The 27,199-nt window shown below is 38.8% G+C and overlaps 3 protein-coding genes across 7 annotated transcripts in view; all 3 read right to left on the bottom strand.

Annotated features, from left to right (window-relative positions):
• Positions 1–1,770: 1,770 nt before the first annotated feature.
• Positions 1,771–4,743, bottom strand: prnpa (prion protein a). The gene is made up of 2 exons (XM_042422276.1): positions 4,642–4,743; positions 1,771–2,849 (listed from the first exon to the last, which is right to left on the bottom strand). Exon 2 carries the CDS (start codon positions 2,836–2,838, stop codon positions 2,299–2,301), a length of 540 nt encoding a protein of 179 aa, XP_042278210.1. The 5' UTR covers positions 2,839–2,849; positions 4,642–4,743; the 3' UTR covers positions 1,771–2,298.
• Positions 4,744–5,214: 471 nt separating this feature from the next.
• LOC121904697 (ras association domain-containing protein 2-like) lies at positions 5,215–19,432 on the bottom strand. Of its 2 annotated transcripts, none has more exons than XM_042422560.1 (11): positions 19,216–19,432; positions 15,327–15,372; positions 12,994–13,067; positions 11,258–11,333; positions 10,869–11,020; positions 9,816–9,919; positions 9,015–9,157; positions 8,651–8,804; positions 8,401–8,522; positions 8,205–8,302; positions 5,215–7,662 (listed from the first exon to the last, which is right to left on the bottom strand). In XM_042422560.1, the coding sequence occupies exons 3-11, from the start codon at positions 13,044–13,046 to the stop codon at positions 7,593–7,595; spliced, it is 972 nt and encodes a 323-aa protein (XP_042278494.1). In that variant the 5' UTR covers positions 13,047–13,067; positions 15,327–15,372; positions 19,216–19,432; the 3' UTR covers positions 5,215–7,592. The 2 variants fall into 2 exon arrangements, with proteins under 2 accessions (XP_042278494.1, XP_042278495.1); XM_042422561.1 differs by having other exon boundaries at positions 19,154–19,432.
• Positions 19,433–21,423: 1,991 nt separating this feature from the next.
• Positions 21,424–27,199, bottom strand: part of slc23a2 (solute carrier family 23 member 2) — a 43,017-nt gene continuing 37,241 nt past the window's right edge. For all 4 annotated transcript variants that reach the window (XM_042421161.1, XM_042421162.1, XM_042421160.1 and 1 more), the window contains 3 exons: positions 26,926–27,193; positions 26,009–26,104; positions 21,424–25,450 (listed from right to left, as the gene is read on the bottom strand). In XM_042421161.1, the coding sequence (XP_042277095.1) occupies positions 25,173–25,450; positions 26,009–26,104; positions 26,926–27,193 (642 nt within the window). In that variant the 3' untranslated portion in view covers positions 21,424–25,172. The remainder of the gene's footprint in view (positions 25,451–26,008; positions 26,105–26,925; positions 27,194–27,199) is intronic.

Raw genomic sequence — 27,199 nt, forward strand, 5'->3', positions numbered from 1 at the left:
TTCTACTGAGTGTTGACTTGCACTTTTTGTTTGTCTTGTCAAATAAACTTATCAACTAATTAATGTGCATTTGTGGATGTTTGTTTTTATTTTGACAGAAAACAAGTATTACATGAAAAGCTTTGGTTAAGATCAGTTAAGGGTTTAACACATTTGTAATTAAACATTAAGTTAGGATAAAAGAGGATTTTACAAAATTTGGAATTTACATCTAAACTTAAACTTTTAGGAGAAGATGACAGGAGAAATAATGTCAATCCTGACATATTCTGTTTTTGTGTATATATGTATTGTATGTATACAATGATGAAGTGAGTTCCCTGTATGTTGCAGTTTATGTAAAATGGAGAGAAAAAATGGGAGAAACTTTAAAGAATTCAGAAGAAAACCACCAATGAACTTTAATTTCTGCAGGATGTGATTCTTTATTCTTATTCTTTGTAAACGTATAACTATGGAAGCTGAGAGCAGCCGTATTTGAAATAATGTAATTATTGATAAATCTAATAATAATAATACCCAATAAGCAAATCTAATAGTTCACTTAATTATCTCACAATAATCACTAGTTGTGATAACTTTATTTTATCCCCACATCTCGAGATCCAGAGTAAATGATCAAATTATGTCAGATTTCTGTTGTCTGGAGATAACAGCGTAATTTTTTTTTTTTTTTAAAGATTGTTATTCTTTTGTTTACAGAATCAGAAGTTAATTCTGACTATGTTTCATTCTAAATCTGAAAGTCTACTAGTTTCCAAAAACATTGGTTTTGCAAATATTGAGTAACTTAAACAATACATTTTTATTAAAAGTGACTTTATTGTATACAAAGGACAAACTAAAACTCAGACAAAGTGGTGGAAAGTCAAGTGTGTTGTGGCAACATCTCATATTATGAAGGTTTGCATGAGGGATCAGCTGCCGTGTCATCACTTCTTTTTGTTGCATGAATATAAACACACACTGCGTCAGATGTTAACAGAACTACTGTACTGTAGGAACAGAAAACATGAGCACTGGTGTGATCAGCTGCTGTGTTGTCATGAATCAGAGATGTGATACAACGCCGCAGGCTGTTAAGTGTCAGCTGACAGGATGGGTCATGCAGCACCCCGACCTGCCTCGCCTTTGATATGTTAAGTGCATCTAACGTAGACTGACCAGAAACCACCAAGCGTGTGTAGCATAATGTTATTAGACTGTTTTATGATACACAGTGAAGTGTTTTTCCACATCTTACATGTCGTTTTTCCACTCATCAGGCCTCTTACATCAAGCTATTTTTTGCAAGCATTGTGGTGTGAACATTATCATAATTGTCTTAAAAATCTAATTTAATCCATCTGCAAAGGAAAATGATGTGACTTGACTGAAAGCTTCAATCTGCTACTAAATGGAGTGTTGAGCTTTCAGTCTCAGCCAACACTGACGAGAAGGCCTTAAAGTGCTCAGAAAATTGGAACTTCTACTATTATATGACAATTATTGGGCAAACTCCATTTGCTGAGGAAGACTGTGTGATGTGATTGAAAGCTCCAGAAAAGCTTCTAAATGACCCTGATGGTGAAAATGCACATATAAATATATATCTGAACATGTCTGCTGAACAGATTACTATGTATTTCAGCAGTTAACACCTGAATGTGGAGACTAAAACGCAACACAAATGTTTGTTCTAATTTTTTATTTATTTATACAACAATATTAAACAGGGAAGAATAGTTCGCAATTTAACAATCTACAAAATGGCTAAAAAAACATGCAAATGAGTTAGATACACGCATTGTGTTGATATGTAGGGCATAAATTAAGTTATGATGAAATATACTAAGAGATGGCATCATATGAAGTCTAAAGCTGCTCTTATACTTTTGGTCCTGACATGTTTTCTTGAGGTAGACTTAACCTGATGACACATCTTATTTATTCCTGGTTTATCTTCACAGATTCATCACCATCATCAAATATCAGCACCACCACAGTGATTAAACATATAAAAAGACTGGCCACGATAACAGGGGAAATGGAAATGTGGGACACAATGCAGTCAGGTATTCATCAAGTTAAATGATCTTATGATGTAAAGGTGTCACGCTGACATGTTGTAGAGGTTAGATGGCTCTTCCTATCCTCATAAAGGGTCACTTAAGTGTCGACGAAACCGAATTTCATCATCCAAGGGTCATATTTTAGATTATATTTGCTTTAAACCAGTTGTTCACTGTGAGGTTGTGGGTTATTTTTCATCAGGGATTAGTTGTGTCTGTTTTTGAGATGCCAGCTGTGTCTCCAGCTCTACATGACTGCCACCCAGTGGCCAATCAGCAGGGACATCAAGGAGCCGATCACAACGATGATGCTGTTGTAGATGGGCCCGCTGGACGCTCCGGTGTAGTACTCCATATCTCCAGAGCCCTCTGGCTCATTGGCAGGCCTTGAGCCATAGCCACCACCGTAGCCACCGCCGTATCGTGGGTATCCGTACCCCCCTCCGTATCCTCCATATCCTCCATATCCACCTCCATATCCTCCATAACCTCCACCATACCCGTACCCATACCCAGGGCGACTCAGAGCTGACCCCAGCATTGATCCACCTATGGCCCCTGCTGCAGCTGCTCCAGCTACTTTTGCTGCACTGGGGCCACTGCTCTGGGCTGGGGCCGGTCTGTAAGCTTGGCCACCGCCGCCGCCCCAGCCCCGACTGTATCCTCCTCCACCTCGGCCAAAGGAACCACCTCCACGACCACGACGGGCCTCAGAGCTGGGTAACAGTGTGGCTACGAGCAGCAGGCAGAGGGCCACCGTGAGGGGGAGTTTCTGCAGCCCGGACATGATTTTTTATCCTGTAACAAGACAAAAGAGACATGATGATGGATAAATATTAGTTTGGAATTTGTTACTTAAAAGACAAAAGACATAAATTGTTGATTTTAGATCGAACCAATTCATTAGTTGGATTATATTCAAGCTCTGAAATTATCAGCTGATATCAGCTGACTGCTCAATTCTTTACAACAGTAGATGTATTCAGATCTGTTACTTCAGTAAAAGTTGTAACACCACAGTGTAACAATACTTATAAGTCAAAGTTTTGCATTCAGTATCTTAAATTCAAGCAAAAAAGTATCTGCAAAATATACGTAGGTTATCAAAAGTATTCATTATGCAAAATGGACTCTTTCAGAAAGTCACAACACTAAATAAATGATAATATTGGTATATTAATTTTGCTAAATTAACATGTAAGCATCATTTTAATGTTTTAGCTGGCTGAGGTACGTTAACCTTGATGTTCACAATAACTGGGAACTATAGCTGTAGTGGATTTGCTCAGACACATAACAGACAGACGAGATGAGACGTTCTCACTGCAGCTTTAGTCCTGCCATGTGGTATTTTTACGTTGCTGACAAATCGAGAGCGGTACAGATCACAGTTCTTAATCCAGCTTTGAGAAACTCATCTTACACAAGTAACGCTGTCACTGCTGCAACACAACTTGACCTGCAGCTGACAGGGGATCAGATAGCTTTCATAATCTGTAAGAACTTTAATTAGGATCTGGCCGATACAGTTCTGGCTCTAGATCTGTGGACGAGACAGTCTGAATGAATGATCAGAGCTCTGGTCTGTTTGTGTACATAAACTAACAGTTTTTTCAATGTTAAACCATAAAAATACCTGAAACAGCAAATAATAATGCAACTAAAAGGACAAGTTATCTTTTATAGCCAAATTGTTTGATTAAAATTTAGCAAAAATAACAAACACTTGTGTGAGAACTACCAATACATCTATTATGAAGTTTTAAATGATGTTTTCTTCCATACTGCTGACAGGATTATTCTATTTCTTGTAACAAATAATTATAATATAGTAGTAAAAATATAGTAGTTTAATAATAATAGCTGATGAACTATATCCTGGTGAGCAGCATGACATCATTTGCTCTGCCGTCAACAAACTGTACGCACTAATCTGTCCTCTTAAAAGATGAGTTGAGCTATAATTACACGGGGTCACTTAGTTTGAGAATAATCCAATGACTCTCAGCTGCAGCAGGCCAGACCCACAAAGAAGATAAAGTGTTTCATTATAAGTTTCCATATTTGGAGCACTTTGATCTGTTTCCCAGTGTATTATTAATTATCCTTTCTAGATATATAGATAAAGATATATAGTTTGCTCAGCAGTGGACATAATAAATAACATTACATCCACAACTGGAGAAGTAATGCTTACAAAAACAACCTTTCAACCTGCTGAACTCCACAGAAAAACCTTCATATATAAATGTAGTCAATAAAACATCAGAAAATAGTGAAAACACAGTTTCCTAGAGTGAAAGATAATGTCTTAAAATGCCTTATTTGGTCAAACTACTTGTCCAAAAACCAAAGATATTCACTTCACAATGATATAAAACAGAGAAAAGCTGCAAATCCTCACACTGAAGGAGATGGAACCATTAATTGTGGTCAGTTTTCTTTAGGAAATGACTCAAACAATTAATCAATTACCCAAATAGCATAGATACATTTTCTCTCAATCCACTAAACAATTAATCATTTCAGCTGCACACATCTAAAACATCTTAAAAAATGATCTCACACTTCTTGGAATAAACGAGGTCACCTGTTGAGTGGCTGTGCAGGAAGGAGATGAGGCTGCGGAGCCGTTCAGATGATGTTTCTCACGAAGTTGACAGTTAAAAACCAGAGTGTGTCCCAGCTGCTCTGACTCTTCTTCTTCTTCTTCTTCTTCTTCTTCTGTCTGTCTGTATGAAAGTATGTTTCAGGGCCAGCCTGTTATCCCTCAGACACAATCAGTCACCCAAGAGTGGATCACTCCGTCTCTCACCTGCTCATTGGCTGAGTGTGCAGTAAGCCGCTGTACCACGGTCATAAATACCTGTGTTGTGTGTGTGTGTGGGCGTATGTACATTTGTGTTTGTTTCTAATTATGTCTGAATTATTTAACCCGCCCACTGATTGAATAAACCAGAACACTTAACGACTCGTCCAGAAGCTTCGACCTACTATGACTAATGGAATATCTTGTCAGTTTGAGCAAGTTGTGTCATTATATCATTTTAAATTATACAACAAGATTTTAACATCATTATGTAACATGTCAGGCTTTTTTTTTAAACCTGGATGAGAGGGAAGGAGATTACAGATATATATATATATGTACATCTTTTCCCAAGATAACATTTTTATTAAATAACAATCATCGTACGAAAAAAAAAACTACATTTTCCAAGTGGTAACATCAGTTCTTAACATCTCAAAGACTAAAATTCATTCATTATTTTGTATAAGAAACCATACAAAAGCAGGCAAGTCTCAAGAGTCACTGAAAATATAACATGCACACTCTCAAGAGTCACATACACTCAGTTCGGTGTGGGCTGTACGGCGATGGACACGTTGAACTGTACGCACACAGACACAAGCAGACGTATCGCGAAGCGCTGTACACGTGGAGGCAAAACTGTGCTGCTCTGAAACGCTCGTTCACACATTTACAACATTCTTCTATCAAAGATCAACCATCAGCATAATTCACAGTCTTGTGGGATTTCACTCATGTGTTGTGCTTTTTGCGTCATTTATAAGAAAAGAAGAAGAAGAAAAAAAACCCCAAAACAACTAATGTGAATATTGTTACATTTTTGTACAATCAGTATAACGTCCGACACATATCAGGAGTCACTGTGTGAAGGATGTTGATCATCTATCGAACAGTATTTTACTGTGCTTTTAAAATCTCAACATGACATCTTGTCATCTTAATAAGGCGAATACTGCACAGGACAGGAAATACGATGATACACAAGAAAACCACAATGGCTCAAAGGTGTTGGATTGTTTTGTGGTAGATTTTTTTTTCTTTTAAAGGAATAGTTCAGTATTTTGTCATTTCTTGCAGAGAGTTAGATGAGAAGATCAATACCACTCTAATGTTTGTACGTTAGCTTATCTTAGCACAAAGACTGGAAACAGTGAGCCCAGATCGGTCTAAAGGTCACAAAATCCACTTGTTAGAGTCTCTGCTGGAAACCACCCAGAGACGACAAGACTCAAGGAAGTTACCTCGCCAAGCCGAGAAACAGTCTGGCTCATAAACCCATAATAATTCGTTTTTTTTGACAGATTAAACAAACAAGACATAACATGTTAATCTGTGAGCTTCAGTGGCGCTGGTGGGCAGATTTTGTTGTCTCTGGACAGAGTCAGGGTAACTGTTTCCAGTCTTTAAGCTTTATGCAAGTCTTTATTGGGTATCTATATCTAATTAAATATCAAGTGCATTTCAAACTCCGCCTAGATGTGTTTTATAAGAGGTGGAGGTGATCTCCAAGTGGAGTCAGATTTGCCTAAAAGGTCTCATTCCTTGTCATAACTGTATACACTGTTATTCTATGATTAAGTCTGGAGTTGACATCAAGGTTTGTGTTGTTTTTGTTTGTTTTTTAATCCTCAGTTTATTACTTTATAAATTGTTTTATGTTTTAGTAACCTACATCATGTGATTGTGGCTCCCTCTGATGGGATAGACCTGTTGTGCAAAATTTGGAGTGCTGTCCTAGTCTTTCTTTTTCCTCCTCATTACGTATTTCATATCTATCATACAAACCTGAGTGTGGTATCATTTAACTCTTGGCAAGAATGTGAATAAGTGTATTTCCCAAAATGTTGAACTTCAATCATAAAATGTCTTTAACATTCAGTTTGCCAACAGAAAACAGTATCTGAGACATTTGTCAACCAAACAGACTGATGGTAACAACATAAATGGTCTTCAATAATCTCTGCAGTGAACCTCTCAGCTGCAACAATGTGGAGGGGGTCAATTTAGTTCCTTCAATTAAAATATTAAACTAATTTTCAAACAGCGGGGACCATAAAGGCACCCAGTGCATTGTGGGAGCTTTTAAAGCCATTGTGCTCGAGGTTTAGAATTTTCTACACAGTAAAAACTTTCAAAAATGTGATCGTTTTTTGTGTCTTTGTGCTTGAAGAAACCTTTTAACAGGCACTTTACTAAGACCGTATCACATTGCGTTTGTGCTTTTTAATTGACTTTAAGTATCTGCTCTCAATCTGGAGGGTCAACACAAGACAGGACATCACATTTTAGGCTCATTCTGCGCAGCACCGCAAAAAGGTCAGAATTACTCAACAGAAGAGGAATGAATGTCTTTCTGTGTTTACTGTACATGGTGAAAGAGAGAAGCAGAAAAAAGATGAGGAGGGAGAGAGAGAGAGAGAGAGAGAGAGAGAGAGAGAGAGGCAGATGTGCCAGAATAAAGAACGTCATTTTAGTCGTCAGGGTAAGACTGTCGCTGAGATGGTCGGACTCAACATGCACACAGTGTGACATGTTAAAGTTTTGTCTGTAAGTTGCCTGGATGGTTTGTCAAGTATAAAGTCAAGATAGTCGCTGAAACACATACACGGGTTCCTTGTCAGCTGATTCTCGGTTGCTTTCTTTTTCACAAATGGATGGAGGTTATAGTACTCTGGGAATGGTTTTGACAGTTTGACGTTTGGTGGAGGGAATCCTCTTCCTGGAGTGGATCACATACACGCTGCCCCCTCTGGAAGACAGCCGAGCTGCTTCTCTATTATTGACCGCAGGAAGTTATACCTGCAAGTACAAGCAGACACATGGAGAAAGATCAAATGTCTGTGTAGGTGAAGATACATTTGATGATGATTTTAGAGCTTAGATTAGTTGATTGACAGAAAATTAATCGCCAATTACTTTGACAATTAATTAGTTGTTTTCAGTCATTTTTATGAAAAAATGCCAAAATTCTCTGGTTCCAGCTTTTTAAATGTGAATATTTTCTGGTTTCTTTAGTCGTCTACGACAGTAAACTCAATATCTTTGGTTTGTGGACTGTTGATCCGGACAAAACCAGACATTTTAGGTTGAATTTTGGGCTTTGGGACCATTTTCTTACATTTTATAGACTAAACAATTAACCAATTAATCAAGAAAATAATTGACAGATTAATTGATAATGAAAATAATAGTTAGTTGCAGCCCTAAATAATTGTAATACTATGCAAACTTCTATATGACATTTTATGTGAGCTGATCACAGTTGATGTAACTTGAATCTTTGGTCATTAAAGCCAAAACAAATCTGATTTTTTTAAGGTAGATTATAAAACTTGTCGAACCTTTTCCTGAGTTTCTGCACCTCTCTGTCCTCCTCTTCCTTCAGCTTGGTGATGAAGCTCTTCAGGACGGGCATCTCAAACTTGATATACTGCGCCACCTGGTGGAACAAAAGAGAACTGTTATGACAAAGCACAAAGAGAGGAGTCATGTGTGATCCAGTATGGCTGATGTGTGACGCTGAGTGCAGTGATTTACATCATATGTGACTTCCTCTCCCAGGTCCTCCTCCATGAGGAAGACTTTGCAGACTTGCTCACAGGGACCCTGCATTATTCTCAGCACCAGAGGATAGTCGCTCCTCTTCAGTTTCACACGCTCTGAGACAGTAACACAGCCAAAGATGCATTAATTAACAGAACAGAAATAACACATTATATATATATACAGTATTTTATGTGTGTTATATTATGCATGACACAAAGAAAAACTGATATTACACACTCACCTCCACTTGCATGGACAAGGTAGAGTGCAAAATCATCCGGGCTGTTTTCAATTTTAAACTTGTTGAGAAGAACTCGCAGCACCTGAGGAGTTCTCATGCAGCTGTTGATCCGAACATTAGTCACTGAGCCGTAAGCGGGAGTGAAAACAGCTGTCTGAAAGATAAAAAAAATATTAAAACATGAATTTAGTGTCCTGTATAACATTTGCGTACATATTATTTGTAACTCAGTTTAAGACAAATGTAAGAGAAATAGAATAAAAAGCTGCCAAAACCTGTGTGAAATTTACTGTAAAAGTAGAAAATGTACATTATTCACAATATTTTCAGGGAGCCATGGATGGACAGGTAGAGGTGTTATCACCTTATGGTTGTAGAAATGTCCATTGATGGAGAAGCGATGTCGTCGTATCTTCCTCTGGTCGCTTGGTGACCGTCGCTGGCCCCGTCTTAAAACCCCGGCATCACTCTTCGTCCTGAGGAGCTGAGCCGAGCTCTCACTGTCCTCTGTCCAATCAACAACCGTTAGCTTTTATTTATCAGTTATTAAATGTCTTTAACATAAATATAACTTTTAAAAGGTTGCCCTGCCTTTAACTTAAGGACTTACATTTCTGACTCTTGCTAAGCGAGTGCTTTTGTGCTTGCAATCATTTTTAAAAATAGGTGTTGGGCTTTCAAAGGGTGGATGTCTTGACACTGAATTTAATCACATTATCAAAGTAAACTGGAAAGAAAACTGGTATTTCTAATGTTCAGGTGAAGACAGGATGAAGCTAATATGAGAGAGAAATGTGGTGCTCACTTCTTTTATAGCAGTCAATACCACCTTTTTATATGTAAACCTTGAAATCCCAAGTTTATGCTTTTATTTCAGCTAAGGAAATAATACATTGCACTCAATAATACACTTTACAAACTAAAAATAAGGCTTTAATTCCTTGCTCATGAGAAGCTGCCATTTTAAAGATGGTATACTTTAATTAGAGATTTGGTCCACAGTATTTAGAGCTAAGATACTTTGATTTTATTGGCCAACATTTCTTTTTTATCTTTGCAGCTGATGACACAACACAAATAAAACATTAAATGATTGAAATGACTGAATCTGTATCGTAGCTATGGGAGAACTATACGTCTCTATACTGTCGATAAAGCCGCTCACCTTCTGCCTGTTCTTCCATCACGCCGTTGTCGGGTGGCGTCACTTCCACTGTGGGCGGACTCTGCTGCTGAGTCGTCTGTTGACCGTCTGTGCTGTTTGGGGAACTTCAAAAACAAAACATGGGAGAGAGAACAGGAATAAGAGAGGGAAGGAGGGAAGTGGCAAACGACAAAAAACTATAAACTATAAAGAATACAGCAGAAAATATTTAGAAGATGTAATTGTTACTTAGTTTCATGACACTTCTTGTAAATGTAAAATGACTTGATTGTACATTATGTAAGTAATAATGTTGACAGTATTAGAAGAAGTTGGATCTTTATTTTACCACTTATACATCATACATGTAGGTCATATCCCTGTCAGTTAGTTTCAACTTGTGACAGCTGTTCCCTTTTTGTCAAAGCAGCTTTTCTGTGTCTGAGATTTGCTGCTTCCTTTAATAATTTAAATAATTATTACTGCGGATGATTTGGCCTCTTTGGACCTCTCGGTTTAAGAGGCCGTCTATATGTTTCTTTGAAAAATTGCGAAACCTGACAGCCAGATGTGTTTGGTTGCTGGTAAATGCCGCTAACTGGCAGTGATTATGTTATTCTGTCTATTTCCTGGAAGTTATTTAAGTCCTGAGACACCCAAATGTCAGCTGCATGCCCGAATGGCCTTTTCTCCATGGAACAAGGATAGCTTTATGTGATGACTGAGATTACAGAGCTGAAAATGGTGTTTGAAGCCTATTGAAACAAATTGATCTGTGGTAGCTTGAAGTGAAATACAAAACTGTGGATTGTGCTGAAACGTTGACTTTTATCTATGGACTGCCAACTGGTGTTCAAAGGATTTAACAAACTGTGGAAATCAAGTATGAAATTCTTCCAAGGAATTTAATCTGAGACGTGAAACAATGTCGACCTACATGAACAAAAATTAAAGACACTCTACCATTTCTCATCACACAAACTAGATGTAATCTATATCTGACCCCAGGTGACCTGACTATATGCCACTGTGTCCGGTCAGTGAGGTGTAACTGGATCTGTGTGGACCTCTTACCCTTGACTGTCCAGATTACAACCTGAGTGCCAGGATGTAGAGGAAGGCGGCGGTCGAATTCGCTCGTGGTCATCCTGCATCTGAAGCCTGATTGGTCGACGCAGGCCCCAGAAGATATTCAGCAGGCCTTCGACGATTAGCTCCCCCTCTTCCTGTTAGGAGAGAGGAGCTGTGATCAATACACACACACACACACAAAAAAATACACACAATGGACAGTTATTACCCCTTTGGGCATCAGTGTTAATGGTTTGGTGTATTGAATTGCAGATGACTGCAAAAGTAAAAGCAGCAGACAGACAGTGGTGGAGACATTCAGACACACACACACACACACACACACACAGACACACGCACGCACATGCACACACGCACACACGCACACCCACCTCTCTGTTCCTGAGCTGTAGGTTCTGTCCTTCATAGTAGAGGTTGTATGTCTTAAGATGTGCGAGGATGGTTGCCCTGGAGACAGAGATGTTGAATTACTGAGGAGATAATCTTCAAAAAAATAGACAAAAATCTCTGCACACCTGAATGTGTGACTGAGGAAGGTGCAACTTGAAAACAATGAGAGGAACTCACACTGCCTCACTGCTGGAATATTTACTTAATCTCAACGTTTCGGTTTATCCGACCTTAATCAGGTATATGGGCAGCATCACCACACTTCCATATATATACAAAGCCTCAATCATCCAATCAGAGGGCAGCACCTTGAACTAACCTCAAGCATATGTGTCACCATCCAGGTTAGTCAAAAAAAAAGGCACTAAAGAGACTAGAAAAATACAGAATGACCTCTGTCCTCTGATTGGATGATTGAGGCAGCTTCTATGTATATATGTGGAAGTGTGGTGATGCTACTAATATACGTGATGAAGGTCGGACAGACTCAAACGTTGTGATTTAATAAGTATTCCAGCAGTAAGTGAGACAGTGTGCAGAAATAACACTTAAAGGAACATACCGCTGATATCACATGGTTTTAATCCCACTAACTGAAAATCATGTACACATGACATTGCTGCTTAAGTTTTTAGATTGATCTCCAGCTGTCCAGGCAGCCTCCTAAATCTGTTTATTTCAGTTTTAAAATCAACTTACAGACGCTCTGACACAGTGACTGAACATATTACTTTGTATACGTATATATTACTTTATGTGGCGAAGCAGTGGGAACTGTTTTAGAAACACTTCCGTGGTGGTGCATTCAAAGTGTTTGTAATAAACATTATAGACTGAGTTACTACATAACTAAAGACTAAACTACTGCATTAAAATTAAGCAAGTAACTACCAAATTCATATCCTTATCATGACATCCATGTAAGGATAAGGGATATCGTTGGCATCATTAGCACAATATTAGTAAGGATATTTTCTTATATCAATATAAAGTATATTATAATATGACAAATGTATATAAAATCACATATAAAATGATCTAAATGGTCTTTAAAGCGACAGACATTCACAAATTCTTCATATGTGTAAAACTACAAAATGTATGATTACATTTGTTAGGACAAATTAGGTTGGACAACAGATATTTATGAATAACATTATATTAAATTACAATGATTTCAGAGACCTGTAACAGCGACCATATGAACAAGAGCTAGATGTCATCAAAAATCTGAAGTACATCCCTCCAAAACAACTAAAAGCATGTTCAGTGCTCGCTACAAGAGCTTTACAAGAGTTATTCTTATATGATAAAATCATATAATCAAGATTAGATTCTACTTTAAGACAATAAATGATAATATTGATTTATTACAGTTCCATGTTTCCATTTTGGGCTTAATTTTCAACAACCTACCATGAAAAGCCGCCAATGACAGCCAACAAGTATTAAAAAGATTACAAACTGGTCATGTAAGTGGTATAAGTAAAAATATGTGAGTAGATAATAGACTAGAACCTATAAAACCACCCGCGTGGTGCTTTAACATCTCTATTTTAACCACACAAAGCAAAGGTTAATAAAGGGCAAATATCTCTTCTTACCAAGACAGGATGTTTCACTAAACGAAACTAAATGATGTTTTAAAAATCATATATGTATATACAGGTGTTTGTATATTTTTTTAATACACATCCATGTGAGTATTTAACCTTACTTGCTGATGAACTTGTTCTCTCCAATCTGAACCCCGTCTTGTATATCATCCATTCTCAGTAAGCATGAGAGGGGCTGAGAGACAAAGAGACAACACACACAGAGTTAATCATTTTCATCCATCTGATTCAGTCTCATGACTCCTCATGACCAGCAGCCGGCACAGACACGAAGAGGTCAGTCTGGAGAAGAGGAAAGTGACAGCAGGAAGAAGAGGAGGAGGAGGAGGAGGAGGAGGAGGAGGAGGAGGTAACGCTTCAGTAAACAGCAGATCATACCCACTACTATTTCCTTCAAGATCAACTGATAGTAAACAGTTAAACCACCGCTACGTCTCTTTACACAATCAAAACATTTGGTGTGTGTGTGATGGAGTGAGACAGCTGCTGACCCACACGCCCTTCCTCCTTGTCTGTATTTTTTCCGTTCCTGTCACCCTTTAATTCTCTCCTCATGTGTTTCCCTCTCTTTAACACATAAACACTCACACTCACACACACAAGTAGGCACACATGCAGCTGTTTTAAATGGCGCTCTGCCAGTACCCCTTCCTTTCCCTCGTAGCTGAAGGAGTGTGTGTTTGTCTTTGTGTGACTACAGAGGGGGGCAGAACAGAAGCCCCCGGAAAGAGACGAACAGGTGCAGCGCACATGGGCCACCCGCTGAGCCAAATTATTTCAGCTACTTAAACATTTATCTCTGAGCATGCTACGAGCAGCACACTTCATAAGCACTTATCTGTAATATGTGTATCTTCACAAACATGAACGTTCTCTGAAAACTGACTGGTCATATAGTTAAAGAATTAAAGACATGTCACAACTCATCTAAGAGGATTCATCTCAAACTCTCGAAGCATAAGTCTGAACATTTTACCACCTGGAAGACTGAAACTAATCTTTTTTTCTCTGTATCCCCGACTTTCATACACAAAAGTGGACCATACTAATGTGTTTGCATATTTAGCTCCTCAACTACAAATAATTAATATTTCTACTGATCATTTTTAAACACAGGCTAATTTTTATATAACCTTCATTCAATCAGGTAATCTCACTGAGGTCAAGAGAGTAGTACCTCAGTGAGATTTTGCAAGAGAGTACAGCAGAGAGCAAGAGAGCAAACACAGCCAGACAAATAAAAGCACATACAGCATTAATCACAGGTTTAAAAGTCAGTGGATTGAGAAATTCAAGTTTTAAAATCCTCTGTGATTCATTCCATTTCTACAGATGCAAAGTAGTGGAAGACAGTCTTCTCAAGTTCAGTATTTTCAGAGGCGTAAAAGAGTTTTAGATTTTTAGCCATGTTAGTGCCACGGCTCTGTGGATCGCCATGCTGGTCAGTTGGTTGATCAACCGCTTTGGTCCAGACTGAAAGATCTCAACAGCTATCGAATGGATTGCTATGAAATTTTGTAAAGGCCTTCATAGTTTGTAGAAGATGAATCCTAGTGATGTTGGTGGTCCTCTGACCTTTAGTGGCACCAGCAGGTCAAAGACCACTGGCTGGATTAGCACCAAAACAACAAAAACACTTTGGTTTATCACAAGCTATCTGCAAAACTAATGACAGTTAATTTAGTGCTATTTAGCTAATGTTAGCATGTTAACAAGTTAAACTAAGATGGTGAACTTGACCCATTGGTAACACTGATGTTAGCTTTTAGCTCAAAGTACCTCTGTGGCTTAGTACAGCCTAATTACAGCTGTTAGCATAACTGTAAACTCTTCTGGTATTTTTACAACAGTTCTAGTTAACCAATGGTGTCCACTTATTTCAGTATCGTATTAAAATCAATTAGCAGACTTTTGAAACGTGTTTATGTTGTAAACACCAAGTCGTCATTGATTTGTCAATGTTACATTATTGTTGTGTAGTAATACAGTTTAAATGCAAATGTTATTACTTTACAACAGTAATGTAAGGTAACGTATGTATTGTAACGTCCACTATAATGAATCACAAAAGTCAAGCAAGTTTCGATTTCTATATTGTATGGAAACGAATAGAAACCAATGTCAACTTTGAAGTAGAAGGTAGACAAAACATCCGTATTTCTAAGAGAGCATAGCATAAGTGTGCAAAATGGTTAGTTGTGATAAAAAAGTGTTTTGTAATAGATGTGCTATATCACTAGTATGGCCCTTTTAATCTGTTTATTAGGTGAAAGCCTTCTTTCTTAAAACATTTTCTCTGTTTGCTTTTAATATTAGTGTTAGCTCATAAAACAGTTAGTGCCTCGATAATACAGCAACTAAAGACGCATTAGTAGAGAAACACATCCACCATGTACGGTATAGATATCTGTTGCAAGACTACAAGAGGGCTTACCGTAGTGACGACTTTGTGATCGTGTTCAGTCACCAGAGCGAGGGAGCTGCAGATGTACACACAGAGATCGAAAGGTTAGACAGGTGAACTATATGTATCCACAGGTCATTAACAGCTTTGTCCTCCAGGTGTCGGTTTCAAATGACCCACAGGGTCTTTCCTTATGAGTAGGACAGCAGCAAACAGACAGGGAAGAGTGGGGGCGTTTAAAGGAAGTGCTCCCCTTCCGTTAAATCACTTCCTCCTTTACTCAGTCAGTCACACAGGAAACTGACACTCGCCCTTATACGGCCCGAAACTTCCTCAATTCAAGCAGCAACGATGAGTTACCCTGCACAGCCAAACAGAGTTTACACACACAAACAAAAACTGATAAGACCCAAACATAAACTGCCTTACACCATTAAGGCTCAAGATTAGACACATGCCAACAGTTTATACTGTAAACAAAGACAAAAGCCGACAAGCTGATTAATACAAAAGACTTAAACACACTGTGCTGATATAGACCCTGTGGCTGTCAATCTCTGGGACAGATGTGTTCAGTTATTGTGGGTGAATTAAATATTAAACACCAATCAACCCAACGCCCTAAGGTCTATCAATATTTCAACACCTATATTAGGCCCTGTCAAGCGTTCAAAAGCTCGCCATTGACCTACACAATGGGAATCATTAGTCTTTAATAGAGCGGTCTTGGTCAAAGGCGGCCGTGCTCGTAGACTCATTTATGTGTGATGCCAGTGGTCGGCTGTCAAACCAAGACAATGTTGTAACAGTCTGGCGAGTGACAAGACCAGCATGAACTTTACGTCAACTAAATCGCCATCTGATAACCAAATTGATCCTTTCTCTTCTCTGATGTTACCTCGGGCTCCTGAAATACAGATCGAATTGGACAGTTAACCTTTAAAGCTGCTGTGACAATGTTACACATACTAATGTGATGAAATGTGTACACTGTTGTTCTGGCGTTATTAAAAGGTTTCTTCTGCTCAAGAGTTTTCTCAACCCACAGGACAGAGCAGTAAGATATCGTCATAGATATTTGGGCTGCAGCTAACAGTTATTAGCATTATTGATTATTTTCTCGATTAACTGTTTGGTCGACAAAATGTAAGCAAATAATGAAAAATGGTCATCACAATTTCTTAAAGCCCAAGGTGACATCTTCAAATTGCTTGTTTTGTCAGAGCAACAGTTTAAAATCCAAAGACGCTGGAAACAATCAATGTTTGGCATTTTTGCCAGAAAGAAAGACTTAAACAATTCTTTAATTATCAAAGTAGTTGCTGATTAATTTTCTGTTGATCAGCTAATCAATTAGTTGTTTCAGCTCAAATTAATATATGAAACTATGGTGTCTTCTCCTGGCTGTAAAGGGTGTATTACAGTTATGAAGGGCTGGCTATTGTTTGAAACCTTTGCTGAAACAATACCAGAACAATACCTTTATCAATACCTTACTCGGAGGAATATATACACCTTTTCACAGAATAAGCTGGAATTAAATGTCGACTTAACACAAGCAGCTGAGCCAGCTGGCAAAATGAATGTTAAAGCAGAAACTATCTACACATTTAAATCTGACATCGGAAGCAAACTTTTGGTTTCAGTTTTCGATGGATGTACTATGATACCAAAAAGTATTTGTCAGAGTTTCAGTATCCAGTCCCACAGTTACATGATACAACTGTTCAACCTTGACTGTAAAGCAGAGTAAAATAAACATTGAATTCTACTTTTTGGGCTATTGTATCCACTTTACTAACCATGGATACTAAATCCAAACAGGGTTTGACAGATTATCTCTGTCAAACCCTGTTTGGATTTCATATTGCGTAAAAGCACCAATATTTACTTATGTATACTTCTTTTTGTCAGTATTATCAAACACTATTGTAACAGAGTTTCTCTTTAATAGAAACCCCCCAAAAAACACAAAAACTGGACTTGCATGGTTACCATAACACAAAAGCAAAACAAACATATACAGTACTTTCACCTTTTGTACACAATGTTCAGTAATTTTCATGATTAAAGCCTTAAATTTTACAAATTATCTTGATTTTTACCCAAAACAGTGATAGCCGTTGTGCTAGAGGACCTCATCTCTGTGGAAACAGTCTGTATGACATTCAGACTGCAGACAGCTCGCTCTGCTTTGTGTTTTGAAGCCAACAGCAGCATATAAATGCAGCCACACTGACCCACAGCTGACCTAGTCCTGTTTTCAGATCAGGGAGCTCTTTTCTGTATCGGACAAACAGTCCAAATGTAGATCTCATTGACTCTCTGAATTCCCCTGTGGCTCATTACAATGTCAACCAGTCCTCAGTCTCCATGTCTTCCCCCCTCTTTCTCATTCTCTGTATCTTCAGCTGGTCAATGTTTCATACCACAGTAACTCTACTTGTTAGTAGCCGTCCAATTTTTCTGATTAGGAAATTCTTTCCTCTCTGCTGTCTGTCTGGTTTTCCTGTTCAACTTTCTCCTCTGTCTCCTCCATGTTCCCTTGTGAAAGAGTAAAAGCTATCTACCATGCTATTAAAACTCATGACCGCAACTTCCTGACTTTGCCCCATGCTCTCTTCCCCCCGCTCTCTCATTGACACACATGCATGCTTGTTTTCTGCCCTCTTGCCCCATTGCCTCTGAACCGCCTCTGTCTTTTGCCAAGAAGATGAATGGCTCTGAACCTCCTCTCCGCTTTCAAACTCACCCTCCAGCCTCCACATTACTACTGCTTCTGCCTCGCTATTGTCACCATTGTCATAACAACAACCAAAAACATCTGAGCTCCAGAAACTAGCCCAGGAGCACCGAGCCAAAAATAGTATGTGTGTGTTTGTTTCTTCTGCTTCTTGTTAAGACATATTGGGGCTGTCAAAAGCCTTGCCAGGCATGATTTCAATCTAAATGTGTTTCCCAGATTTCCCAGGTCATACTGAAACTATTCTTGCTGCTTAGTTACTGAATATTTTATTTGTTGTTTGCTTGTTTTATCAGTTGCTGGTTTAGTAGATTCATGTTGCTAAAACTAATGCAGTCGTATACAACAGCTCTGTGATAAACGCTTCCTTCATATAAGGTTATAATGCTTTTTTAGTAAGAGGTGCTGATTCAACTTTATGGTCACTTTGAAGGCTGTAGTTTGAGATGCAGTTCTTTTTATCTTGTCCAACCCTTTTATATTAATAAGGATTGACTAAATATTAGAAACACCCCTCAAAAAATTACCACAAAGTTTAATCAACACCTCTGTAAAACTGTTCCAACAAAAAGTGAACATCATAACCTTTGTAAAAGTAGGATTTATTGCAGGGCTGTTGTATTACTTTTAGCCATGAGTGTTTAATAAAGTGAGTGTAGATTACCAAACATTAGGAATTCACTTTTTGGCAGATGGTCTACTCTGTACTAAAGCACTGCCTCCGTCTAGCCAGGCTTATGTGTGCTGACAGGAATCTGAACTGCTTGTTATGTAACCCTGTTTTACTAATACATAGCTATATATACTCCCATGTGGAGACCAAATGTGATCAAATGTGGATTTTCCATCCATTTCTGGTCATGATTTTAGACTGAACCGTCATATAAAGTGCTTTGGAGCATACCTAGTATCACTGCTTGTGAATAAAAATGCGCCAAATATGCCTTAAATGTGATATTTTTAGTCCGTTTGGGTGGCGTTTATGCCTTTCTAAACGGAATAACTGTTGCTGTTTCACATTCTATGTTGTCAAAAACATATTTCAGCCTCATTTTGTACAAAACAATCACGCTATCGTCTCATCAATCCACAGACATCATCATGATCAGCCTACTTAGCTACAACGCCGCTCCTGTCTCATTCCTGCCGAGTTTAGGAGCTCTTCTCTCGGCTTACCAAAACCGGGGACGCAGGCTCTCCGGTTCTCCTCCTCCTCCACCACCTCTTCCTTGTCCTCCTTTTTTTCCGTTGAGTCTGAACTGTCCGTTAACGTTAAACTCCTTGGTCTCGCTCTCCTGCCGTTGGCAACGATCACTGGGGCGCGTGCATCCAGAAGCTGGTCTGAGGAGGAGGAGAGCGCGAGGGGTCCATCTGTTGTGGCAGAGCTCGCGGCGCAGCGGCCCCGGCTGAGAGCCAATCAGAGAGCGACCCTGACGCCCCTTTGTTCGCGCTGCGTGCGGAGATGAATGAACTCACGGAAACAATAGAGACCCCAACACAATCAGTCCGGTGAATAACGAGACTCTCGGTATTATTCAATGGAGACTAAATTCACTAAAACTACATATACTAACTAAAACTACAACTTAATGTTTAAACTTAAACTCTGTCGACCCATTTATAACTTAAAAGTGCAGCGTAATATGGTTCATCATTTAATGTGTGGGGTGTATGGAAGCTCAGTTCTGCCAGGAAAAGAAAAACTCATGGTAAATCAAAATTATGACACATTGAAGGGAAACTTCGGTATTTTCAACCTGGATCCATATTTTCCCCATCTTTTTATGTCTAAATGGGTAATGGGGACATTTTTTGAAACTGGTCCAGTATTGAGCGAGAGCGCTTGAGCTGGCAGCTGCGAAACAGCTGTAATGTAATTCGATGGGGCAATAGCACCCCATTAATGTACGTCCTCTAAAAGTGCTTGTTTTTGCCACAGACAGGCTCAGATTGTTATTGCAAGTGTCTGACAACATTATGGAAAGGACCATACAGAGAAATAAAACATGTTTCTTTACCTTTCGCTTGATTCAGCCTGTTTGTTATTCTGTCTAACCAAGCCTTATTCAAGGAGAGTCTCTCCAAGAGTTGATTTGTTGTTGAAATCAGCTTAATCGTCTGTTTCACTGCCACAGTGCTCTCGCTCAATACTGAAGCAATTTCAAAAATTGTTGTTCCCATTAGTCACTTAGACACAAAAAGATGGGAAAATATGGTTCAGAGTTTTTTGGTGAGATTAAAGTCAAAATTATGAGATAGTAAATTTGGACTTGGTATCACATAAGTTTTATTTTGTATCTCAATTGTTACATGAGTAAGCTATTTTTATGTTATTCATTCCTAAAATGTTTTTTTACTTCTATACTGATGAGAAAACCAGCGCTCTAAACAAACAAAACAAACAAAAAACAACCTTAATTAATATATAGTACCAGTCAAAAGTTTGGACACACTTTCTCATTCAGGGGAATAGAAAGGTGTGTCCAAACTTTTGACTGGTACTGTACAAACATTTTAAAAGAGAGTTGTTGCAGCTGCCGGTAACAGCAGAATAATAAAATCCAGAAAATAGTGGCTCTCATTCTGAAATAAAAATGTGACAATGTGAGTAGTAGTTGTTTATATCAAGGTAAAAATCCAACATTGACATTTCATATAAGCAGAAACTATGTAGCTTTGTAGCCGACGGGAAGCTTGTGTCTTTACAGAAAAGTGATTTTGACCTGATCTTTTTGCCCTACAAGATGATATCAGATGAAAAAAATTGAACAGTAATATTTGGTCAATCCATAAAGTATCACAGAATATGACGGATTTTGGTGCAACATTTGCACAGACCAGAGAGAAAATAAGTTTACAAAACCTAAAACCTTGTTTGTTTTGATTTACCTTGTGGAAAAATGAAGACAAAAGACCGCATTCATTCTGTAACATCTTATTAAATAGTTTTAGGAACAAAGAATAAAACATTTTGTTGCTACAATTAGTTTACACAATTTCTCTTCCAGGATGTTTAGCAAACTTTACTCCATTAAATATACATTTATTTTTTTGTTTTTACATCTATTTAAAGTTTCTCAGCTCGTTCTTTGATTTATACTGGTAATGTGTTAACATGGACAGAAAGCAATGTTAGAGTAAAAAAATACAATATGAAAAAGGTCCTAACAAACAAACCAAATGATTCCACCAAACCACAGATTTAAAATAGGATCAAAATGTATTTACTTTTTAAATAAAAGTACAACAAAATGGTGCGTTTTCCAGCATGATTTAAGATTAAAAGTTATAATTTGTTTCTTACAAATATTTGCTTGCAAAAACATAAAAATGATGTATAAAAAAAACCAAAAAACATTTAAAAAGAACAACAATTTAAAAACACTTAATACACAAAAGTATATTCTTCAGGTAGCACCCCCTTCAAAATAACTGAAAGGGATTGATGTCTTTGTGTTACACCTTATGGCCACCTTCTTAAGAGCCATCTGTTGCTTAAATTGACTTGTATGTAATTCAAGCCAGTAAACCACCAAGGTAAAGAGTCTGGTGTTGTAAAAAATTTTGTTAAGTGGACCAATTCTGTCACAACTATGAGAACTATGAGGAAAAACATAACGTTAAGGGACCCACAAATGAAAGAAAATAATCAAAAATCCAATCAGGAGGAAGATGCTTGTAGGCACAGATAAAGACCTTCGATGCTCATCTTGCTGTGAGGCGATGAGGCAGGTTTCTATGACAACTTCATAGATTGCCAATTACCAATAGGCTCTTAATAAGGTGGCCAGCATTAGTCTTCTCCTGCATTCAGAAACATCAACAGTAAGAATTCCCGGGGAGGAAAAAAGGTACACAAACAGGTACTGTGCCTAGGTACACTAGGTACACATGAGAGGACACCAATATATATTTTCACTGCAGGACTGGGGGGGGGGGGGGGGAATGGGGAGGGGGTAAAAAACAGACAATGTGAGGAGAGAAGATGTGTTGGGAGAAGTAAGTGCTGGTTGCATGAACATGATATGACAGAAAACAAGGTCACACCACTGTGCATGTGATTATTACAAGTGCAGGCTATGTACTAAAAGATTTCACTACGAGGGGTGACGAAAATGATCAAACCTCTCTACGCATACTCCTCCTCTAAGAGGGAAGACCTTGACTTGTTCATCCCTTCTCCTGGAGCAACGTATCAGCTGACGTGACAGTAAGCACACCTGCTAACATAACTTTGTAACACTGCTTCTACAACTATCCCGTTGCCAGTCCTGAGCACAGCCACAACATTTAGATGAGGATTTTGAGGTTTTAGATTTGAGGTTCCGCACACATCAGTGGTCACTACTATAGCTAGCCAGGTCATCAACGACAAAGGCCCAAAAGTATTCAGAATCCAAGTGTTTCAGCCACTTGTCTCCAGGTCAACAAACAACAGCTGTTCATACTTAACTATGAATGTGGATGAGCACTCTAGTGATGTTTTAGAGTTTCAGGTTAGTGAGTATTATTCACTAAGATCCTGATGTTCTTGGCACCATTTTAATGTGCAAACATTACTTGTAGTAAAAAGGCCCTGACTTCTGAAATTCGACTTAACTGTCCAGTTCAACGTGTAAAAGTGTTTTGTTATTAAAGACAACATCATATAAATGGAATGAAATAGGAGCAGCTCACGTCTCACACCTTAGAAACTACCTTTCCTTCTCCAGGCGAGTTTCTAAAAAGCACCGACTGTAGCTGAGGCTGAGGGCAGGAGGAGGTCAATCACCACAACGATCTTTACAGGGCAATGAACGAGTAAACTAATAAATATATTTTCAACATTGTGCAAGAGACACATAAACCTGCTTCAAACAATCATCACATGTCAACTTTCTTCTCATAAATAAATAAATAGGTTTAACAAAAGAAAGGTGAAGAAATGTGGGGTGAGATTTCTAATTAATTTTGCAAAGTTTCTTGATAGTGACAATTGCCAAAAAAAATTGAAAATAAATGTTTTGGTATATGTTAAGAGAACAATACGCAAAAATATGAGCATTTAGCTTTTTGGTCTAGTAAAAATCTCAGTTGGATTAAATATTTTGTACTTTTTTTTTCTAATTTTTCTGTTAATTTCTCATTGTGCTACTTTTTTATTTCTACATTTACCAAGATCAAAATGTTGCAAACTCTTCTGTGGTATTTTTTAAAAAATTTTTTTAACCACAGTCTTTTAGAAATGTATTTATTTATTTTAAACAGCAGAGGCACACAGTGTGGTCAAATCAGAGACTATTGGGTCTCAAACCTTCGTCAATAAGGTGCAAGCTGCTGATGCTCTGAAACTTTACATTACTCAGTCCAGTCTGTCTGCAGAGACTGAGGGATTCCTCACGTGCCAAATACGCTGCCACGGCCTGAACTACAAACAGGCATGACCTGTAACAAACATCAGCAGTAAACTACACAAGAAGTAGGATGGGAGTGGGAGACGTATGGGTGACTGAGGATGGGAGGAAGAGGAGGAGGAGGAGGAATGTAAGGGAAAGTCAACACCACTGAATAAGTGAAAATTGCTAACGACAAATGACATCAGAGACAGTCATGATTGATCGCTGGATGACAATCAGAGTCAATCCAGAGAACAAAAGAATGAGATTCCAAATCTCCGACCCCCTCTTGTTATCTTTGAATATCTAAACAAAATCTCCACCGTTGTTTCTTTGCACGAGTGTGCGAGCAAATCGATCTCACACATGGAAACACCAGGTGGGTTTGGATAGTTGCAGGGGCGTATTATTTATGATGCAGCGTTTGTAGATCCTACATTAAACACTACTGCTAAAAACAGCATAAGTGACCCCTTAAAACAGTGACAAAGAATCCACGCAGAGGATCATGGAGCTCTGCGACAGTCACAGGATCAAAAACATTTAATTCTCTTGTAATTTATCTTTTTTAAGCCTAGTATTTATGTACACAACATTTATAATTTCTCTGACAAGGCCACATTTCTGCATTATTGTGTGCCATTGCTGTAGTTTTCACCAACGCACTGCTGTCATCACAACAGTACAGGTATCGTTCTATTATGCAAGTGCCTATATATATTAGAAGAGACAATTAAGGTTATCAAATGAAAATCTGGCCAGATTAATTTAGTTCCATAATGAAGAAACACAGGTTATGTCCCATTTGATTTGCCAAATGAGATGAAGGTCTGTTTAGGAGGAGTAGAGTTTTGGACTTGTTAGTAAATGCTGAATAATACTGTCACAGTAAAAGAGATGTAAACTAGTATATTAGTGAGTTTTTGCCCTTTCTCACAGGGCGTCAGGTGAATATTAGCGCTCTATGACATGAGCGGATGTGATGCGCTGTAAATAGGTCTCTGAGGGGTGAGCTGTGGAGTGACATTCTTATTCTGAACTCAGGAGGCAGACAGTGCAAAAACAAAATTTCACAATCACTGCGTGTGGCTAAGGGCACCTGACGAACCACTTCCGTCGACCTGCATGAACCCGACGTGCATTTAAGCGCTCAAACTAGTTTTTTAGTGAGGATGTTGGTGTGTGTCCATGTGTGTGTGTGTGCGTGTCTTTTATGTGGTTGCATAACAAGTCTAGAGGCAAATGATTCATACAGAATTTTTGCATAATCCTCAATTGACATAATAAAATCTACTGTGCTCTTAGTAGAATATCTTTTATAAAAATGATTTGGGCAGCACAAGTTAGCAGTGATTACGAGTCAGTGAATCATCAAACATTCAGCTTTGATTGTTTGACCTCCATCTGTCTCCTGTCTGGATTAAAGTACATTTTGTGCACAAACCCGTTGTCTCTTGCTGCATACGGTACACACATGCATACACACCAACGAACCTCGCCATGGTGACATCTTTTATAGCATGCTGTGACTTGCTATAGCATGCTTAAAAATAGCATAGTGGGAAGTGGGAAAAGACTGACACAAGCTAAAGAAAACACAAATTGACAGAGGGGGTTTGGTGCGTCACATTTTCTTCCACATGATCCCAAATCCTGCACCGTTTCTGTCCTCCACTCTCCCATCCTTTTATCTTAGTGTACCATCCCTTGCTCCCCAAATTCAGCCAGATTTTGCATTTTTCAGATCCAGCCCGTTGGCTATACCCGACTCTCCCCCGGTGATGTGCCTGCCTCCCCTCCAATTGCCCCTCCCTTCACCGAATCCCCATGTCCCATCCTGCTCCTGCAGACTTCCCGTAGCCTCCCCCACTGATAGCCTGTGAAGGTGGGGCTGATGGGGATGTACTTGAAGATGGGGTATCTGCGGATGAAGTCCATTCCAAATGGCAGGTCGTAAGATCTCATCCCTTCCAGCTCTGCTGCACTTAGACCAGAGCCACGTTTCAGCTTTCTGATGCCTCGTTCTTCGGGAGAACCTGAGGAGAAAGGGGGGAGAGATTAATTATGATGGCCACAAATTGAAGTGACAAGTAGGAACACGAACAACATGAACTGAGGAGCCTTCCTATGTCGCTTTAATCTTATGACCTTTCAGAGGACATAGACGCTTAAAGGGAAAAGCCATCGTAAAGTATAAATCATCCGTGTGTCCGCCCATCGATCCTATGTTGCTTATCTGCGTCCATGTTGCAGTGGCTGTCCTCCTCCTCAGCCACGTCATCCAGATCTTGCCTGGGATCCTGAGATGTTCCCAGGCCAAATCGGATATATAATCGCCCCAGCATGTTCTGCCCTTATATACCCGTACCTGCTTGGCAGTCAAAGCCACATTATTTATGATTTCCTTCCTTTACATAGTTCAGTGTCTTCTACAAAGTTTGATAATCATTTCTTAACTATAATTACATTATATTGATACAGTATCATCAATATCATCCAAACTCTAAATTTTACAGCACAATGCATATTCTGTTTTAGGGTTTATTTCTTTCTAACAACATCAAGTGTTAAGCAGAATGGATTGAATGCCTCACCAGGGATGGTATTGTCCAAAATGAAAGCGGCGGAGCCTCCGACAAACATGGCAGTGGTGAGGAGCACGTTCAACACTTGGTCAACCCCAACTATGCCTGAAAAAGAACGAGAAGAAAGGTCAGTAAGTGACTGAAATATGTATTTGTTTGTAAAGGGGATGTGAAACAAAACTGATATCTGTAAGCAACCTAATTCTAGTCATGCCGTATGTTCGGTAAATTAATTTATTCACAGTCATTTGTTGATCATCCATCCTAAAGAGAAAGCAATAGACAACTACTAACAGAGAAAGTTGAGTTGGGGATGTAACACCTAATGTTTGCAGTTTTATAAGATGTAATAAATCATAAGTGTCCTGTTTAACTTGAACAAAGAAATCGTCTCAAATGTTGGAGGAATTGCAGCTGTGGCTGTAAAGATGAGGAAGAGTTTGTACAGAAAAAAAAAAGTTGGTTGCATGGGCTCATTTTATCCCAGAAAAAACAACACAGAGCAAAACAAAGGCATTGTAAATACTGTCAGAAAGAGAGTTGGGAAAAACAAGTTATTTCCATCGCAAGAAAAACAACAATATCCCACCTACAATATGACATGCACGGCTAAGAAGTAACAATAGAGAAGTCATACACCGCAGACTACATGTCCTAAAACCTACAGCGGGAATGCAATAACAGATGACATAAATGTGTTATTACATTCATATAATTACTTTTTTTGATGCTTAAATGCTTAAAAATGTTTCTTAGCAACACAATATGACTGAATGTTAATCTTGTGCAAAGGCATATTTAAAAATCTATCTTTCCATTAATCATTACAGAGTTAATGTGACAACTAATCTTAATGCTTATTTCAGGTGACAGTGAACGCCCGACCCCAGTTTGTCTACATGTGGGTTTCTCTTCCCTCCACTCACCTGTGACCAGCGGGTTCTGTTTGAGGTAGCTCGGCAACATCAGCCCGAAGAAGATGGAGAAGCCCAGAACAAAGAGGTTCCTGGAGGAGTTGAGGTCGACAAACTGTAGGTTGGACAGTCCCACCGCTGTGATCATACCGAACAAGGTGCAGAAGAGAGCTCCCAGGACAGGGTCAGGCAGAGAGGCAAACAGGGCGCTGAATTTACCCACAAGCCCCAGCAGCAGCATCATGGCAGCTCCATACTGGATCACACGTCTGCTGCCCACCTGGAG

The sequence above is a fragment of the Thunnus maccoyii genome, chromosome 9 (genome assembly GCF_910596095.1).
Source record: "Thunnus maccoyii chromosome 9, fThuMac1.1, whole genome shotgun sequence".
Taxonomy (NCBI): Eukaryota; Metazoa; Chordata; class Actinopteri; order Scombriformes; family Scombridae; genus Thunnus; species Thunnus maccoyii.